The sequence below is a fragment of the Larimichthys crocea genome, chromosome XII (genome assembly GCF_000972845.2).
Source record: "Larimichthys crocea isolate SSNF chromosome XII, L_crocea_2.0, whole genome shotgun sequence".
Taxonomy (NCBI): domain Eukaryota; kingdom Metazoa; phylum Chordata; class Actinopteri; family Sciaenidae; genus Larimichthys; species Larimichthys crocea.
In genome coordinates this window covers 16,320,489-16,341,422 of record NC_040022.1, presented here as the reverse complement: position 1 = coordinate 16,341,422, position 20,934 = coordinate 16,320,489, and the positions used below count along the sequence as shown (strand labels likewise).

Here is a 20,934-nt window from a genome sequence, read left to right as displayed (position 1 = left end):
AAAAAACAACTAAAAGATGAAAGTGTATTTGGGCCAATACACTCAGTTAACCTCCCCAGTATGAATGATTGATTTACATCTGTGAATCTACCCTAAATAGGGAAGACAAACTATTAGAAACATCTCTCAGGGTAATGAAATAAAGAAATAAACTTCAATAAATAACAATAAAGTAAGATTAACACCTCTCTAAATCAGTTCTAACCTTCGTGACAGTGAAATTAACTGCAGGTCTGTTGTGTTAGACTCGGTGTCTCCAGCACAAACGTGAGGTAACTCCTCACATCTATTGTCCTCAACAAGAGACACTGTTACCCTAGCCTCTTTTATTGTATTATCTACATCATAGTGTAGATAATAATATATTGCCATGATGTCCCACAGTGTTTTTGGAGTGTCCAGCTATAATTTAGTGAGGGAGTCCTCCTCTGTAGGAGCTGCAGGAGCTTCTGACTCTGTATTTCTGCCAACAGCTATAATTAGACACTATGTTATGGGAATCTACAGGGTTTCAAGGTGCTTATCTTCATTTTAGCCCCTGAGGAGCACATTTGGGGGAGAAAAAAAAAATCAGCCACCAATACACAAGAGCAATCTATCTCAGCAACTACCTCTTTGCACCAGTCAGCGATCCAGCCAGGAGCTGGAGGAGGTATGTGTGTGGGGGTGGGGGTGGGGGTAATGGGGGTAATAGGGGGTGATGGGGGATACGGTTGCTATTGGAGATCTTGCCTGCATCACGTCATGTGTAAAGACCGAGGGGGGAGGGGGAGAGAGCACCGGTGTGTGCTGAGAGGAGGAGAGAGAGAGAAAAAGAGAGAGAGAGAGAGAGCAGGGTGGAGGGGGGGAGGAGAGGAGAGGGAGGGAAGAAGGAGGGCATTAAGGAAGAAGGCAGGGAGTATCAATGACATCAACCAGCAGTATCTGAGGCCGCCCGACCAGCAATGCTCTCCCGACAAAAGGGCTGAGGAGCAGCCGTGACCCGCTGCGTTCCCGAGAGGTCGGTCGACAGCGCAGGGTGGTGGAGGAAAAACGCCGGCGATGCGCGCATGCATCCTCCACAAAGGCAGACCTTTCTGTGAGTGGAGCTCTGCTGCCACTGGATTACATTTATCTCCGCTGTTTCCGAGGAAGCTTCCAGCTGCAAATCCACCCACATGAATCTACCAGACAGTAAAGAAGACGGAGCACTTCCTACCAAGGTAACATGCTGCACCTTTATGCAATTGATGTTTGCAGCCGTGCACCCCACCCAGACGGGTTATTTGCACTTGTCGAATAGCTTTTATTGGGAACTAATGAAATCTCACCTTCTGCCCGGGGTGAATTTTCATCGGTCAGTCTTTATCTACAAGGACCGGAGTGTTCCTTTGCTTCTCTCTCTCTCTCTCTCTCTTCCATCTCAGCATCACTTGAGACTTTGTTTCAAACGTTTTGGTTAAATTCAGACCGCGGGGTTGTGCAGACCAGGCTGGTTGGCAACAGCGCTTTGAGTGCGCGTCCCCCATCATCATACCAACCCCCTCCTCCTCCTCCCTCCTCCTTCCTTATTGTTGGCTGGGCAGCATGAGGGACCGGGGCAGACTGGCAGAGCCTTTGTTCCTCCTCATCCACTGTCATTCAAAGTGGCTTTTTCCCCCACCTGATGGGTCTTTAAAGGTATCCTCCAGGTGTAATGGGTCTCAAAAAAAATAAGAAAATATAATTTATAATAATATATAATATAATGTAGAGCAAGCTCATAAAAAATAGACAGCATTTGCATCATATATATCTGTCAAGGATATTTACAAAGAAAAGGGTCCTGTTATTGTACTGATATTTCAATATTGCCACAGCAGAGTAAAAATCCCATCATGATAATGTCATACTCATGAAGGGGCTATCAGGGATATTATATATCCATAGTACTATTATACTCATATTAGAGTGGTATAGAAGGCACCAAGTGGCAAGGTTGATTGACTTATTTAGCAAGACTGTTTTCTAGACAATAGAGTGGCTGCTGCATCTGCTACTACACAAGCATTACTTAAAACAAGCCCATCTGCTCATATAGGCAGTGTTTTGTTGTCCATAGACCTCTCATATGTCTATAATTATACGCAGTAGGATTTGCTGTTAACGCAGCCACTCACGCGTACAGGCAGAGCGTAATTTAATGATACATCGATTCATCCTGACACATATTCCGAGGCCTATTGCCTGTTTGGGATTTAATCATGTGCACTCCAAATGCCTGTTTAGGGTTTCTGTATTTCTGCTGTGTAGCCTGCGTAAACTGGAAAATCGCACTGTCGTGGCGAATCCGAGGGAGGTCTTCCTTCTCACACACAGATGGGAAATTTTCCCTGGGGCACTAAGCGTTTGCTGGTTATTGTTCCAGACCATTTCCACATCTCTAATTATTTTAATCAGTCATTTTTACACTCGGATTCCTCTCTTTAGTAGATTCCCAGATTTCTCTTTTTTTTTTCTTCTTCCCTGTCTTTTGAATTCAAGCTCCACTCTCCGCCTGACAAAATTACACAGGGCCTATACTTTCCTGAAAGCAGCAAAGAAGTAGATATTTACATTATTTTGACAGGGAAAAGTCATTATGTGGAAGCCGAATAATTCAACTAGTAAATTTCCTCCGTCTGTCTCAGTACAAAGAGATGCTTGGCCCCACAGGTATTCATCTAGACACTGTCAGGAGCAGTAGCTTATGAAATCAGTGATGGCATGTACTCCCTTAAATAGCATTTCACAGAGTTCATCTACAGGCCTCAGCGATTTCCTGCTCTTTCCGAGGAGATACTACTGTAAGATCCATCTAGACTTGAATATGCCAGGTAACGTGCGCTCCCAGCAGAGCAGCTTTAGTTTCACGTCAAAGGCCTCACTGAAGTCTTATTCCCAGATTCTTGCAGCAGCTTCACCCTAACTGCTCTGTTCTCTACTTTCCTCCCTTGTGTTACATGTTACGCCCATCCATGGGTTTTGCCAAAAGTCTCTACTGAACACTCTCCATTAGCTTTGCTGCCTCAGTCAGCTGGAAGTAAGGAGAACATCAAGGCATACAACTTTGATGCAAGCAGCCTAGCCACCTGTATTACAAGCAGACAGAAACTTTGTTGTTGTCCAGGCATTGATATTAATTGACCTTTTCAAAGGCTTTCTAAACAGCAAGCTTTTGTCTGCTTCACTTCTCTTCTTGTTTATTCAGGAGCTGCTGAAAACAAAGCGTACAGCATACAGAATAAACCCATCATGACTGGGGAGTATGGTTGAAATTATGAACAATACGCCTTGTGATATTAAAAAATATATCCCTTTAGTGCAAATCCTTTTTCAGATATTCAAATTCACATTAAGTGAATAAAAAGAAAGAAAGAAGAGCAACAAAGGATCCAGGATGCAGAATAATATTCTACATGTTTATTTATTAATTTAAACTTTGCAGAAGTAGAGAGCCTCCTGAGATACATTATCTCCAGTAGGACAATAAATCAGCCTCACTGTTTATGGACCTTCTTTAGAATCGTATTATGATATATGATCACACAGTTTCTGGTGCCTAAATGAATAATTCTGAGCAAATTTTATTTATGAATGTTAAAAATTAGATATTAGAGTTCTCATCTTCCTCGGGTGAAGTGTCTGATGTAACATGGAGTTCACTCCACTTGACTTCACTCTGATCATTTTATGTGTTAACTTAAATACATTAGCTGTATAATGATGTACAGTATAATCATTCTGAATACCCTCTTACAATACTGAGTCATACATAATCTCTATGATTCATAGAGTCAGTCAATTAACAACAATCGCACATTCTGAACTCATCACATTTAATCGTCATCATCACATGTGATGATTTAAAACTAAACTACCCACGACAAATAATAAATGTGTCCATCATCAAATATCCGTTAAACATTTGCACAAAGACAATTACAATTACTGTCCATCGATCACTAAATGAACAGATCACCTGGTTAATGCTACTTTCAAGGTACTGGAATACTAACTAATAATAAATTATAATAATGTGGAAATACCACATTAAATTATCACCCAGATCTAAGACTGATGTGTGTTCAAATGTAAGTAATTTTGACTGGTTTGATGTCTTCCTTAGCTGTAGATGAGTTATGTTTTCAGGTAATTCATATTTACATTTAAATAGAATAGCAGACCTCACAGAAAGTCTGCTACACGCTTGATGCGTAAAGACGCCTCTCATTCTGTTTCTTCAGGGTCTCTGTAGTGAGCCAGACCCATAATTATGTAGTATGTGTGTTCGTCGTGTGTGCATATGAGTGAAGACTAAGAGATAGGTTGTGACTTGACTGATGCCCTTCTCAAGATGAATCAGAGATTCTGATGTGTCAGCACGGATGAATAATGCACACACACAAACACCCACTACCTCCTTTCTCTTTCTCTCTTCTCCTCCTCTTGTCTTTAGTCGTTCGCCTCTCTTTTCATCACAGCTGCCACATCTGAAGACATCTTCACCTTCCTCTCCACCCCTCCCCCCCCTCTCCCTCTCCTCCCCGTATGCAAAAGAGGGCACCATTTCCCCCGTTGCTGCTCCTCTGCCTTGCTGTCCTCTGGTCAACCCTTCTTTCCACTTCAACGACTCATTCTTCTCCTCCGCAATGAGATTTCGCTGTTGTCTTTTCCAGTTGAAGTTTCATACAGTCTCCTTTGTAGAAGTTTCTGAACGCTGCACGACAAGAAATAACTTTTCTTTTTTTTATTCTGCTGACATTTTGCGCTGAAAATGGCTAAATGTTTTGATGCGCACAGCTCATTATCCAATCATGGGAAGAGGGTGTGCTGCCATTGACTCGGTTTGACAGTAACATCCCTGACTGACAGGAGTCATTAGGAGGGTAGGGCTGACTGACAAGATGGCTGACAAAGCAGGAGACAAACTGCCTAATCAGAACTTGGAAAAAGAGTGGGCACCATCCACTTTGAAGTGTACAGTAAGCCAGCAATAAATTCAAACGGCAGAATATTCTATGCACCTTGCTTCAAGCGCCTGACAAGTCCTCAAGAGTATTTTCAACTCTCGGGAGTGAAAAAAATCCTCGATGCATGCAAAGAAGTTTGGATGAATTCATTTTGGCTGGATGTGTGCCAAAAAGTATTTTTGAGATCTTGCAAAACAGGAAATAATAAAATATTTTTATACTTAGCTTTGCTTTATTTGGTGGGATGAAGTCATATGAATGCTAATGGGGAAGAAAGCAGAACTGTACTGTATATCTTACCAGGTTTTATTCTCAATCCACTGCCCTTATATCACTTTGTTATATAGTGTGTGGCAAAAGACAGCATATGATTAGCTTACGGTTCATAGCCCTCTGTGTGAATATGTCTTAACCCTTTAGCAATGCTTGCAGCCTGGCTCTAGGGATGGCGATGTCAGTCAGTTTGAAAATCTTAAATATCTCAGTGACTGTTGGATGAATTACCATGAGAATTGGTTCAGACATTAATGTCCCCCGTAAGGAAAAACTATAATATATTTCAGCTTGTCCAATATGTATCTGCAAGACCAATGTCATTCTCATTAGCCTCAGTTGTATTTTGTGTTTTGTTCTAATTAATAAATCTTAAATATACTAGCTAAACTAAGATGCTGAAGGTAGTAATCATTACACATTACAACGTCAGCTTGTTGGCGTTGTCATTATGAGCATGTTAACATGCTGATGATGCATTTACCTCAAAGAAAGCACTGCTGTGCCTAAGTGCAGTCTCACAGAGCTTCTAGCGTGCCTGTAGACTCTTAGTCTTAAAAAAAAAGTGTCTAATTTAAATTTCCTATTAAATACACTGTCTGTTCCACCAATACAAACCAAGTGTGCTCGGATGCAGTCAGCTCTACAAATCCAAGAAAAGAGAAGGTTTTTGGCATGCCTCCATATGGTGAAAGAACATCTTTATTGCATCAGTGAAACAGCTCCACTCTACTAAAAGACCTTTACAGTGCAGGAAGGAAAACGGACAACGTCCAGGAAACTTCCATCATCACAAGTCACTGACTTGAAAGCTCACAGAAAACTTTAAAGCTAAAAGAAATCACACTCTCTCTGGGGTTCTGCAGTCTTTGATGTATTTCTGTGTGTGGAGGTGGTGGTAGTAGGGCCTGGTTGACACAGCCCCACATTTGTTTGTGGCATTTCATGATTACTCTGTCTCCACAGTGCTGAAGGATGCCAGGTTGAATGTATTAGTGTTTGTTTGACGGAGGTGAGAGTAATGGCCAGTCATTGGTGGAAAGCATCCGTGCGCGAGTCTGTTACCTCTGGCAAGCATTTCTTCTCTTCAGTCAGTCTTCAGTTCACACACACACACACACTCACACACTTTTCGTCTGATTTCAGCAATGAGACAGAGGACAAATGCAGTTTTTCTACGCCATTACTCCGGTTTTCAATTCTATTCACAACTTTATCGTCCCTCAAGGAGAAATTCATTTGGCGTCACAAATCTCATCTCCATCAGGAAGTCATGCAATGGCTGGTTAGTGACAAAACTGCTAAGGCTGGTCGCCTGTGTAGCACGTAAATGGGATTTGTTCACCAGCATACGCAGCCGCAGGAATTTATTTCTACCCAGTAGTGAATTCTTTAGGTTAATGGCATTGTAGGTTTGGTAGTAATCAGCTTTTTGTGCAGCATCTTTGTGCTATGAATAGACCGCAAAAACATATATATAAACAATAAGGAGTGTGAAACGTATGTAAATGTTCTCTAGATGATCTCAGTGTTGCTGCAGAAGAGTTGTGAGATAATGAGCTCTCAGTGGACGGCATATCATGTGACCAATCCAGACAGGTGATACCATGGCAGCATAAATACACAGGAGAGAGTTGGATCTGGGCAAACACAGTGTGTCTCCAGGAAATTAATAGGCACCTTTTAACGTTGGGAAAGAATGAATAAAGGGTTGCTTCAAGATTGCAGCACACGAGTGGGCAACAGTGAACGCGCAGTGCAGATCAGTGCTGCTGAAGCAGTGTGGTGCAGGTGTGTGATGATATGTTAAATCTCTGTGAGGTGCTCGCAAAGGATGATGATATATTCATCCTATGAATCAGTGAAAGGATTAGTCCATTTTAAGCCTGTCTGCGATGCTCACATTAATGACCATGGGATAATTCTATATGAATAATCAGTCAATATAAGGTTATTAAAACAGAGCACTGCAATTTTAAAGACGTCTGTTATCACTCTCGAGACACACTTATCAACAAGCCCTGAAATCTGTTTTACACATCCTGACTTTGTCCCCTTGACTGATGTGTAGGTTTTGCTAAACAGCTGAAACGGCGAGAGGGAAAAATGGCTGGCATGTCTCATTAATGAAGCTCAATTGAAATATGATGATATCCATGGTGATGACAATGACGTCCAGGAAGATGAAGGTGTTCTCTGTTGTCAGGGAGCCTTAGTCCTGCACCATGAGAAGCTCATTAGTTGGCTGCGGTGTGTTTTGGCTGACAGGGTCTTTACAGCATGTATGTGTGTGTGTGCTGCTCAATGCACTTTTAATCATTTATTTTATTGAGAAATGATGGTGTGAAGCTTCAGGGGATGAGAACCACATGTTGGACTGGATGGATGAATGGATGGATAGATAGATGGATATATGGATGGATGGACTGTATATTCACTGTATATCACAAGAAAATATATTTGCACTTTTATTTAAAAATATTCGCCCCTCCTCCTTCCTCTCATATCCACATATAGTGTCATAAGTGATGCATTCTCATTATTAAATTATTACAAACTAAATTACTTATTAACCCCAAAAAACAGCTTTTTGGATTTATGTAAAGAAGCGACCGCTTGGCTCACATTTGAATGATGGATTGCGCCCTGTGATTGGATAATTTACACAATCCTTCTCCTCTCATATGTCAGCGCTGTTTAACAATTAGGGATGTACATGCAAGTGCATAACTATGTGGACATCAGTATGTATATACAGTTCTCTCTCCCGCTAGGATAAGAGTCTGTGCCAGCCTTAGATATGCTAATTGGACAGTGAGTTGACAAGGACTCAACCATCAGCCTGCGTAATGAGCCGCTGCACAAGAGATCGGCTGCCTCTGAAGAACAAGAAACAGAGAGAGAGAGAAAAGAAGGAGGAAGGGGGGTGCTGGGAGAAATTACAAGATATGTTTGGATGTTTGCGAGCTCTGTGTTGTTGCTGTTTCAGTTGAGTGAACGTTGCTTAGGTGTCTGTGTTTGGACATGCACACATCTTGTTGTTTTGGAAACTTTCACCTGTCAGGTGAAACAGTATCTGCAAAATGTCCATTTTTTTTTCTTTGCATAAAAAAAAACAAAAAAAAACAACAACCCCAGCTGTGTTTTAGCTGGATGACAGTGCATTTTTGGCATTACCCTAAGGGGTTTGAAAGAGGTTTATGAGCCTAAGGGGCTGAGCAATTGACTCTGCTCATGGAGGAGCAAGTAATCCCTCAACTTATTTGAAAGCATAAAAATTGTCGAGATTGAAGCTGTGACGCATAGCTCCATTTTTAAACCAAAAGCACATTCACACTGACTCACATATACCTTGACTTGCCTACCTGTGTTAAAAACATAAAATAAATAATATTATACACAACACTCAGCTGCTATCACAACAAGGGAATCAGATCCATTTTCAAAGCAATATCTTAATTTTTTTTTTTGTCTTTTGTGTGAGCGTAAGCAGTTGTTGGCATCAGAACACAGGTGGCACTACATTAGGGATTAATTAAAGAATCGATAGTTGTTAAAATGTTAGAAAATAATGTACTGTGACTTAAACAAATATTATTACATTATATTCTAATAAAATGTCTATATCTTAGACATATGTTAATTTATTAGCCTCTTCATCTCGACATTACTGACTGTAACTTCACTAAGCCTATAAACACTTTGTGTTCCCTCTGCTCTGATCTCCTCTGATAATCTGCCCTATATGTACTTTTATACCATTTCGTAATACATTTCCTGCTTAGCAGGAGCCAGTCCATCTGTTGCTGGGCTCACCCGAGGCCGATGCATCCATTACTGGATTCCTCTGTGTCAGTTTGCCTGACCTTGGAGCCCCTTAAAGATGCGTGGGCGTACGTTTGCTGCACTATTGTTGATGCAACAGCTTTGCTGTGACCTAGACATGCAGAGATTGAGATTTGAGGGAAACTTTGTTTGATTACTTCAGTATATGAGGACTGAGGAAGAAGAAGCTTTTAGTCACGCTTCCCCCGACCCCCCTCCTTCCTTTTGTTCTTCAATCACGAATGCGTGTGTTGTCTTTGTAAGCTGTGAAATGGAGTTCTGCCGAACAAAAACGGAAGTACACGCAGAATATTTGTAATGGGGAGCAGAGATCTAAGGCTGATAGCTTTCTCACTTGTTAGGATTAAACAAAGGGTCACATAGCGAGGATGTTGCTGCAAATATAGGTGAAATGAAGGAAATTAAAGTGTAGAGTTGAGAAAATTGTACACTCTTGCATAAGTTTGACATTCTAGTGTCTTTAAATGCTTCGTGCACATGTCCTCTACTCTGTTAGCTGCAGGTGATCAGTTAATTAAAATGTGGCCTCAAGCAATACTCATGCTCCTTGCCAAAAAAAGCCAGAGAGAGGATGTGGGTGGATAAAAAAAATTTAATTCTCTTTTCTCATGATCCCAAGGAAGCTATTTTTATGATTCGGATATCATTACTTCATGATAATAAGAAAATCATGCTGGGTTTTTTTGAAGATCACATAATAAAATATGAAAGGAAGCTTCCCAATGGAAACACATGGAGAGATGAGAGATATTTGAAAGGACTCACGTAGAAAACACTCACTCCATATTTAAGTACCTACATATGTTTTCATCAGAAAGGAAGACAGAAAATGTGCCAACTTCAAGTGCAAAAAATCATCTATTCCACGCTTGAACATGAAAACATACAATCAAATGAATAAAACACAGACCTAATCCTAACCCATAAACAGAAAATGTCCTTATTATTTTTATTTATTCATTGAACCCTAATTTAAAGTCTCATTGAGGTTGGAAAGTCTTCTCTATCACAATAGAGACCTGGCCAAGATGATACCTTAAAAAACAATGTAAAACAGATAAAACATAATTAAAAAGAAATAATAGTCAAATAATAAAGCTCTCTCGATAAAATACACCATGTCAACTTCATTCTGTTATTTGTGCCAGTGTTTTGGGGTTAATTAATGATTTAGTGGGTATTTAGTTATTTTAATTCAGAATTGAATAATTGAATAATGAAAAATGGAAATCATAACTTACCACAGATCAGAGTGATGTCTTAAAATACCTTTTATTTAAGAAAAATGTTTTTACATTAAACCTGCCAAATTAAAAATGTATTAAAAATATATGAAGTGAAAAGAAATCACGCTAGTCGATTAGTCAGATTAAAGAGCCACATTCATCAGGATAAATACTTGACTGAAGAAATTATAATAGCCACAATCTAGAATGTCACTTGTTATCGATTACTTGATCATATAAAAACAACAAATGAACAGAAAATGCATATATGGACTTCCTTCCGTACCCACAGGTTTGGTGTGGGATTTCTGTTTCCATGACTCATATTCGCTCTCAGCAGTCTGAGTTTAACTCAAGCGGCGACCTTGTTTAGTGCTTCAGACCAGTAAAAATTGTTGCTTCTGGATGGGAATGTTATCCCTAATTTTCAGTCCTTCCTGTGATAACACTGCTTTGGATGTGTGCAGCGTGGGTAAACCATATTCCTGATTTCAGCAGCCTGCAGGATTAAGAAAGACTGATAGATATTTTAGTTGAGGCACCCAAGTCTCCAGACTCATTGATATTCAGGGCAAAGAATCGCAATGTTTGAGTGACAGGTGTGTTTTCTTGTTAGAGAGGAGCCTCAGATAGTTTATTTCCACTGCTAAAAATGTAACCAGGGCGGTGCAGCTCATGCCTGCAGTAAGCCGTGCTTCATCCTGTGTCTCTGATCCTCAATGTATGTGTGTGTTCATGCATGCGTGTGTGTATGTGTGTGTGTAAATTTGTGTGTCTGTGGGCTGTGTGTTTAAAAGAGAGCGAAGGGAAGTGTGAGAGAGTGAGTGCCAATCTCCCCCATGATGCTTTGCCATCTGCCATGTTTGTGTGTCTGTGCCTTTGTGTGTGTGTAGTCCTGTGAGTGTTATGCGCCTACGGGGTCCTGGGTCATAGGAAACGTGAGGTAATATCAGTCCCAGCCCCTCCTTGTCTCTGACTAGTACACGGTTCCGTCTCCAAACTTTTCCTTTCCAAGCTGGCACACCAAACAATGCATAATTTAAGACAAGGTTATTTTTATGCCGAAAAAATATACACACACTACAGTGCAGAGTCATTGGTAAAAATGTGAAAGAGGACAAATGACAGAGGGTGTAATGTTGTTATTCACCCCTGAAAAGCTTTGTGGTGCATTGCGCAGCCATAGACTTTTTCTTCCTCCCATCGTGTTCTCGTAAAATATAAATAAAAAAAAACTTTTTTTTTTTTTTTTGGCTGAACCGGGTCCCTGAAGCGTCGCAAACACACATCCAGCTTTTGCTCACAGAGCTCGATCCAAATGAAAATGCCAAAAGAAGCGAGGAGAACACGAGCTTCCTATCAGGTGTACTATCTCACAACTAGCATGGTGCCGCAGGAAACAGATCTGGTCTTTCTATGAGCGCTCATGGCTCGTTGTCATGGAGACAGGCCTTGTGAGACCGTCTCAACCCACTTGTGGTGCAAGGCATCATGGGTAACGAGTAAGGAGGGGGGGGCGGATGTTTGAGGGAGGGGGGTTTGAGGTGAGAAAAACAAAACATGTCATCTTCCAAGGGCCCCAGCGGAGTAGGGGCAGGTTGGGTGCCACCTAAACAATGTTATTTCATCAGCCTGATGGAGCACAATAACCGGTGTACATTTCACCACCTGAGCTATGGTGTCATTATTTGCTTCCCCGCAATAAATAGCACATGTATCCCATCAATCTATCTGCCCGGCTGACCATCTGTGTTGTCACGCTGAAAAGGTAATAAGACCAACCCCTGCTGTCTTCTCTCTGGATGCTGAGCCAGATGATCAGGGAGAGCAGGTTGTTGTATCAGTGAGGGGGCTGTAGAGGCTGTAGGTAGGCCTGAGTCATGAGAATATTCATGCTCACAATGCTTGCACCTTTTAATTCTTGCCTCCTATGACAAGCAAAGTGGACGACACAATCTCGATCCGCACGCTCGGGAAGGAAGAGGGTGTTCGAGAGCATTCAGCACAAGTGCAGACATGCCCAGACCGGCCTGGTGTTACTGCTGCTGTCTGTGTATCTGTTTTGGCTCGCTCCCACAACATTCACAGCTGTAGGATGCTCTAAGCCCCTTTTGTTTGAACTGTGTCAATGGACCAACAACAGCTGGAGCAGCCGGTGCAGGGCAGCTGGGGAGAGGAAGAGGATTTGGATACAAGCAGGGAGTTAGAGTGTGTATAGAAAGGGAAGCAGATGAATGATAGGGTGCGAAGGCGGAGATTGCATCAAGAGAGGAGAGGTTAACAAGGGAGGAGAGGAGGAGAGGAAGGGGATGAAAGGAGGAGAGGAGGCTTCAGAAATATGGCGATTAATATAGGACGTGAGACGAGGGTAAGATTAAGGATTAGGTAAAGGGTGTGCGACTACAGTGGAGGTAGAGCAGAGATGGCTTTGTCAGCAGGTGAAAGACAACAGGGAGGGGTGGATAAACTGAGTATGATAGACAGGGTTAGACCGAGGTCATGGAGAGATATAAAGGCCCCAGCAAATCCACCACACAAGACAGAGGAAGCAGACGCTGCAACATCTGAGTAGGAGTACCTAATGTTTCAGGGACCACGTGGCTCCACGCAGAGCAGTATTCCTAGTTAGATTAATGGTGGCAAATTGAGTTTCCGTAAGAGGAGAATTTACTTAACATGCTGCCAATGGTGCTTGAATGAGCTCTGATCTGATTTCTCTTATCACATTGTTCAATTGAAAAGGGGGACGCTGAAAGCTTTTCTATTCAGCGTCTATTACGAGGCCTCAGATAAGACGAGGGCAAAGCGGCGCGAAAAATGAGCCTCTATCAGATAGACAGCCATGTTTTCAGATGAGCTATTTTTAGGGGAGGAACTGGCAGACAGTAATGTGTTTGAGCAGGTCATTAGCTCAATAAGCGGTTGGAGGAGTCTTTGAATATGTAACTCACCAGAAATGCCTCTTTCGTTTAGTAAAGGCGAGTAAGGGTCGAACTTATCTCTGCTACTCCGGTTCTGCCCGTGGATTGGGGGGTATGTCAGGGTGAAAGTCTGCTGATGTGTGTTTGCGCATATTTATGTGCCGATCACAATGTGGCCCGTCACCTGTGAATACATATTATGTCTCCCCTACAGCATATATCCGTTATCCCATACTCGTATTTGAAAGCTGATGTTTATGTGTGTGATATATGACAGGTTAACAAAGGCTCCTTTATCATTTGGCCTCCCCACCTGCGTTCTGACACATCGGGCAGAGGGGATGGGGGTCGGGGGAGCTTGATAGGACTGTGGAGTTATTGACTCCCAGACAGGGAGCTTCTGCACAGCTTGTCTAAAGCTCTGTAATCAGACAGAGCTGAATTATGTCCAGACTTCCAGATGTGTTTATGTGAGGAAAGAGAGCAAAATACTAATGGAGATCCCCCCCTAAGGCTCAGGATTAACAGGGGGGGCATCTATTAAAGCAGCAGTTTCTGATACATTTGCTGTTATTGAATTCTGCTGCATTCCCACTGACCCTTCAGTCCTCTTTGTTTAAGTGATTTCCATTACTGTGGCATACTCTGGGTGTACTATTCCATTAACACTTGTGCCACCAGAACAGTAAAATACTGAATGCTAAGAAGGAATTAGGCCAGAGCTAAAGTAAAATGAAATTATTAGGAGTCTGAGGGAAAAAAAACTCTTAAAAATGTATCATTACAGCTCATTTCATGCCTCACTAGAAAAGGAGACCTATTAATACAGAGGCAGAATGCAGAAAACTGTTTTGGTCTGTTTCTTGTCTTAGTTGTTGAGCAGTGGCTCTATTGTTCTGGTATTAGTTCAGTCAGAGCTGGCCTGCTTGAGCTGTTAATCCCAAGTCAAAGGGGTTCTGGCTAAATCAAAAGACCTAATTCTGCATTAGCATGAATTGGTCTTTTCTCTGTATGTATTTTCTCTTCCCTCATGGCTCACTTTTCACATTTCTGCTTCTGCTCTAAATGCAGACCTAAAACAGAGATCAGATCAGAATATATGCCTTTCGTTTGTCTCACATGACCTTCTTCTTCTTTCGTGTCTGCAGAGTGCCTACCCCTGCTGAGTGAAGCCCTACTCGAATCTTCGTCGTTTCCAACCAACCCACGGTGGTGCCATGCCTTTGCCCAGGACAGTTGGAGTCGTAGCCCAGTCCAGGAGGCCTGTCCTGGAGCTCCGCCTTAGCTCCTCTCCCCTGTGTCTGCTGCTGCCCTTGATTATCCTGCTAACCAGCCCTTTGAGCAGTGTGTGTGGACCACTAGGTATGATTATCTATCTATCTATCTATCTATCTATCTATCTATCTATCTATCTATCTATCTATCTATCTATCTATCTATCTATCTATCTATCTATCTATCTATAGATAAGCTATTGTCTTTGTCACTTGTAAAATGCGAATATATATGTGTGTCTGCATGAACATTGTGTGTGTGTGTGTGTGTGTCAGTGAAACCAGGCCTGTCACTACATCATCTCTGGACTGTGCCGTTTGTTAATGTGTTTTGATAAGCCGGGAGGTCCCATCAGCATGTTCCTCATCATCTCCCTGATTACAACATTTCCACAGATTTCCTGCCTCAGTGATCCACACACATACAACCACGCACCCCCCTGCACTCCCATCCCGCCCGCGCACACACATGCTCAGACAAACTCAGCTGTCACTGCTCCGAAAATATAACCAAGCTGATTTTTTGGAAAGCAGATACAGACTTAAGATGGAGATATGCTCAATGTATAATGCATTTGAATGTATTTTTCATTTGCCATTTTTGAGGCCACAAGCCTTTTGATAAGACGTCACATCTGAAATATTCACTGAAGAGGTAGAATTACACAACACACAGCTTTCAGTTAAGATGTTGTAGGATTGCAATTCTCAGCCTTTAGACCACCTACAGTGTATCACTGCAGAACAGATAGTGATGTAAAATAGCTCAATCTCTCGTATCTCTCTAGCTTTCACAGTAAAGAAACCAGACAAAAAAACAAAAAAACAACAACAAAAACAAAGAAAAACATCAAACTTGCTTGTTCTTTGCTCTTCCATTAACAGGATATATTGCAGAACCTGTAAATGAGAGTCATGAAATGGGATAGAAAGGTTTCAAATCTAATCCTCTCCAAAAAAGTCCAAAAAGTCCAAACTAATTGGCAACGGGGAACTTTATTCTTCATTGTTTCTCCTGCAAAGCTGATCCAATTTTAATGATTTTTTTTCTTTTTACACCAAATGGGAACGTCCCAGATTGCAGGTATACAGTGTCTGGCTGTTGTATAGAAATGAAGTTGACTGCAAAGCACACAGAAACAGCATTCCTAATTACCCAAAGGTAATTACTTATTTGTGAATATCTGGCTCCTAACCATAGAGCTGCCTAACAAGTAAAATCACTTCTAACTTGTACATACTTGTCTTAGTAACCACTAACGTCTTAATGATTGCCTCTGTATACTTAATACTGAATTTTAGATTCTTCTAAATTTGGCCTGAATAAAGTTCACAGTGAAGATCTACTAAGAAGAATTCAAATGTTTGTACAATTGTAAATTTTTCATGTCAGACCTTTTCTTTTTCCTTCACTTTATTAGTGAAGCAGAAAAAATATGAATTTATTAGTTTAACGGTGAAGTTAACAGACAACAGCTGCTCCTAAAAGGTCAGATTTGTTTAGAGGCTCTCTGTGTCTCTGTGGATTCAGTGGCTCCGCTCAAATCTCTTCCTCCTTTTTGAAAATTAATAGTAATTCATTTCAGAAATGACACTTCCATTACTCTTTTTAATTTTATGCAAAGCACCCTAAACATTTCCCTCACAAAATGATCTACTTTTAAACTTTCAAACACAAAAAAGGACAAACTCTGCAAAACAACAACACATTTAGTTGATTACGTGTCCAAATTTCACATTCTTGTCTGAGATGAGTCCATAAATCAACTTTCTTTCTTCCTGCATCTACACAACAAACTTCCTCTTTGTATCACAGACTTGTTTTCGTTGCACACATTTGTCTTTGAGATGCAAACAGACTTGACAGCAAGACAAGACACAAACAGGAAGAGATGCATTATTAAAAGTGGCTTAAAGGCTTGTTAGACCACAGCTGGTTGCACTTAATACCTTTGCTGTAAGTAATGTTTCTTACTTGTTGCTGCTAATTTGAGTTACGCTAATCTCCCGAACATAACTTTTCAGAGAGAGACACAAATTAAACTTATAGTTCTTAAACTCTGAAAATCTAAATATAATGAAACCTAAAGCAAAAAGTGTGAAACCTAAAATACTTTTGTTCACATGACATGCTCACTACACTCTTATACTATACCTGAACTTCCCAGACATATCTCAGCACAGCAGTAGTCACTCAGTCAGATGATTACAGGTTATAAAGGTGTTTCATTAAAAACAGGCCAGTGGTAGATCAGTGGTAGACATGTCTGGTCCAGTGCAATAGAGCGAAACATACTATTTAAAGAGACAGAGCTCCTCATTAGTCCCTCATTTTCCAGGCAGGTTTCTAGAACCATCCAATCATAACAAGTCTCTGTTGAGCGCCAATCCATCCAGAGCCAGCGCACTGCGAGGCTTTTCCCTGCCTTTCAGAAAAGGCTTAAGTAGTAACATTGCCAGTGGGGTCGGTTTTGCACGAGGATTGGTCTTGAAGCGCATTTAAGAGAACACAGTTTTGGACTCAATATAAAGCCACTGAAACCCGTGTAGAAGCCCTAAGAAGCACATGAAATTCATTCATAATCCCATAGCCAGGAGAAGGTAGTTCTCAGCCATGACATTTTTTTGACTTTTGCTAGTTCACATTCTCATATTGTTGGCAGGGTAAAAGGGCAATTTTCTCTGCGCTCTGTGTGCCTTTCTAAGGGTCTAACAGGCAGGAAATATCCTGCTCTTGAGTCCTAAGATGGTGGGTGTAAATTTACTCGGATTGACTATACTGAACCGGCTTTTTGCTTCTTTCTACTGAGCATTATAGCAAGCATAACATGAAACGACTTTATATCTGACATTCAGAATGTTTCTTTCAGTGGCACAACACACCACAACAAGCACAGGAGCCGTCTTTTGACATGGCGTTATTCCTGTTACTGTCAAGGCATTGTAGTGAAACTGGGAAGTGTTTTGTGTGGCTGTTAGCCGGTGAAGTGAACAGGAGTGGGAAGACGTGCTTTAGAATCTTCTAGCCATCATCTGATAGGTTGCTTTATTTGTTCCTGTTCTGTCTTCAGAGCAGAAGTGAATCAACACAGTAGGACCTCACCCACCCAGACTTAGGGGGAGAGGGAGGAGGGATCCAGGTTGCTATGGTAAGGGTCATCCTGACTTCACCCTGATGGATAGCAGTGATTCTGTAGCTGAGGAGGAGTTAAGCTGGCTGCCATGGCAACAGGCCACAGACAGATAGCAAGGGGTGGGTGCATGAAGTTGTTTGATTGATCTGACTCAGCCACTGTGGGAAAATATAGGTTCAGTACTGTTGGCTCAATATCAGACTTTGAAATTGCTATTTTCTCACAAAGGGCAACCGGTGTGCTTACCATCCCACATCAGATGCATCATAACAGCTGAAATTGTTCTCTGCAAATTCTCCCCTGGGGCGAAGCAGGGAATTAACACAACTAATGTTGGTATGTTCATCGTGTTCGTTAAGATCATGAGAATCTGCGAGTGGAGATCGCCTATAGGAGTGTGCAGGCACAAACTGACACCTCTGGTATTAATACATTTAAACCAATTATATGCTGTGAATTTGCAGCCAACACTTCTCCTACCTGTGAAACACTCATGTGGCATGACAGGCTGTGCTGCCTGCAGTATGAGGATAGCCTGCCCTGGAGGAAGCAGAAAGAGGGAGAGACACACTGAGAGAGCGAGAGAAGGAGAGAGAGAGAGAGAGAGAGAGAGAGAGAGAGAGAGAGAGAGATGTTCCTCTGAAGCTCAACCCCATCTTTTATTTATGACCCACAGGAAGTCCTTCAGCGTGTCCTCTAGATGATACACAGGAAATAAGCACAACACGCAGCCATCAGTGCACAAGCCAGCCTGACCAGTTTCTGACAGTCAAACGGGGTGTGGTCAGCAGGGGGGTTGTTGCCGGTTGTGGAGTTATTTCTCTGGGTGTAAGAGTGTCAGTTTTAATGCTTGTGCTTTTATTTATTTATTTCTTCTCTTATTCCCCTCTCTCTTCCTCTCGCTCTCTCTCTCTCAGCTCCCCCAAAGTTCACCAAGATTCCCACAGACCAGATTGGAGTATCAGGAGGCGTGGCATCATTTGTTTGCCAGGCCACTGGCAATCCCAAGCCTGTCGTCTACTGGAACAAGAAGGGCAAGAAGGTCAACTCCCAGCGTATCGAGGTGGTTGTCACAGTGCACAATTGATAACTTTAACTGCATGAGCATGAGAAATATAGAACAGTATATCCAGATGTAATAATATATTAATGTATGTATGGTATAGTAATTATAATGTCTATATTATACGATTTATATTTTTAGAAAGAGAGATCATGTCATATTTATTATTGCAGATGAGATATGGCTATAAATTTAAATTTCTATAATTATGTTTTGGATTGTAGATATGCTAAAACTTTGTTTCTCAATTTTTATTTTCTAAATTCACTTATTTGCTTTCTTGCTGAGAATTAGATGAGAAAATTGATACCACTTTTTACGCTAAATATGAAATATGATGCTAAATATGAAGCTGTACAAAAAGTGTACAACGTGTTGTCGTTTTATGGGGACTTTTTGCCATCTTGAGGTCGTCAGGATGAAACAAACAAGATATTATGTGTCAGTATGTTAGCTTAAGAGGTGCTGGTAGGTGGATTCTTTAAACTTTAAACTCGTTCTTTGAATTGAGCCAGACTAGCTGGCTGCTTCCAGATGTTATGCTAAGCTAAGATAATTGGCTCGTGGCTTTAACTTAAGTGTTAAAGTAAAGACATGAGAGTGGTATCAGTCTGCTCAGCTAATTCTAGTCAAGAAAAGTGTATTTCCCCAAAATGAATATTTCTTAAAAATATTCATTTGACAACTTTACAACATTTTTGCACATTTCATGAAATACACTGTTGACCATAAAGTTGGAATACTTTTGTTTTCAGACACATTCCTCTTTGTATTCCTATGTATACAAATCAGGTCAATTGCGGGTTAATTTTCACTGTGATATGTTTTGAAGAGACTGATGCTGAAGTTTTGAGAAGACACACTTCTATCAAGAATAAATCACATTGTTAAAATGATTTCACGAGAAAAGATACAAATATTTTATTCTAACTTTATGGGCAACGGTGTGTTGCAAGACGGAACATGGAACATTTTTCAAGAATGACACGTAAAAACAAGCACATTACGTAATACTTTATTTGTTTTATAAAATGCACATATTGCAGTATACTATCAAGCAGGCTATTACAGAACTAAGCTATTTCACAGAGCTGTTAATTACTGCAGTTCATTCATGTTAGAGGCCTGATGTATATAAATGCAGCAGTATGGTTGCAGATAATGTATTTCAATCAGAGCACCCACATTCAGCCCCCAGTGTTGGTAAGTATCCACCCTGCTGAAGTGTCTTTGTGCAAGACACTGAATCTCTACCAGCTCCAGGAACTCGAGCTGAGCCTGACCTCGTGGAAGGGAGGGCAAGTAAAAAAAAAAAAAAAAGGAATTTCCTTTAGGAGATCAATGAAGTGTTAAACTTTAATTATTATCACATTTTTACTATAAAAAAAAACTTTGCTAAGTTAATGGTATACATCACCACACTGACTGTTCTTAAAGTAATCCATGTGTCTGCTTTGCCGTGGCTGATGTGTCTTTTCTTGTGGTTCTGTGGCTGTTCAGACTGTAGAGTTTGATGAGGGTGCAGGTGCCGTGCTGAGGATCCAACCGCTCAGAGCACCCCGAGATGAGAACATCTACGAGTGTGTGGCACGCAACAGTGAAGGAGAAGTGTCTGTCACTGCAAAGCTGGCCATTATCAGAGGTAAGACACACGCCCAACCCCCCTCCCCCATCCCCTGCATGCACGCACGCACATTCAATCTTCATCCTTTTCCACTTCAGTGGTGCTTTCCTTTCACATGCACACACCTGATTTCAACCGTCGTCCCCGGTTCCCTGGGCTGTCAGTTGTAGATGTGACAATAAAGCCATGCCACACCCTGCCTATCACAGCAGGCTGCAGTCGACTGTTCTTTTTATAGTCCCTCTTGAGAGCGAACAAACGTGATCTGGCCAGAGACAGGGCCAGCTGACATGCCAGCTAAAGGGTACTCTCGCATCCCAGTTTGCTGTAACCACTGAGCTTTGCAACCACAGTGAGGGTGTTAATCTAATGTACACTGCCTCCTTGGAGCGAAACTTATCTAATGTGGTGCTCCAACATGCTATGAACTAAAGTTGCAGCGTGTGGCTGCAAGCCCGGGATCTGTACGCTGGCAGTTTTCCCAGCACAGCAGGAAAGGACGAAGAAATAGAGGGATGGCCGCTTAGGCTGTTACTACAGGGGATTAGGCCTCGGTTTGGCGGACAACCCATTTCTGCAAGAGGACATTTGAGGATGAGAAGG

At 41.5% G+C, this 20,934-nt stretch overlaps 1 protein-coding gene across 11 annotated transcripts in view; it reads left to right on the top strand.

Moving 5' to 3' along the window:
* The first annotated feature begins 837 nt into the window (after positions 1–837).
* The window catches only part of ptprsb (protein tyrosine phosphatase receptor type Sb), a 66,743-nt gene continuing 46,646 nt past the window's right edge, over positions 838–20,934 (top strand). For 3 of the 11 annotated variants that reach the window (XM_027285143.1, XM_027285145.1, XM_027285136.1), the window contains exons 1-4: positions 844–1,202; positions 14,385–14,598; positions 18,562–18,707; positions 20,208–20,349. In XM_027285143.1, coding sequence (XP_027140944.1) covers positions 14,454–14,598; positions 18,562–18,707; positions 20,208–20,349 — 433 coding nt within the window. In that variant the 5' untranslated portion in view covers positions 844–1,202; positions 14,385–14,453. Of the gene's footprint in view, positions 1,203–14,384; positions 14,599–18,561; positions 18,711–20,207; positions 20,350–20,934 lie in introns of all 11 variants that reach the window. The other 8 variants (XM_027285139.1, XM_027285137.1, XM_027285134.1 and 5 more) reach the window with 5 other exon arrangements.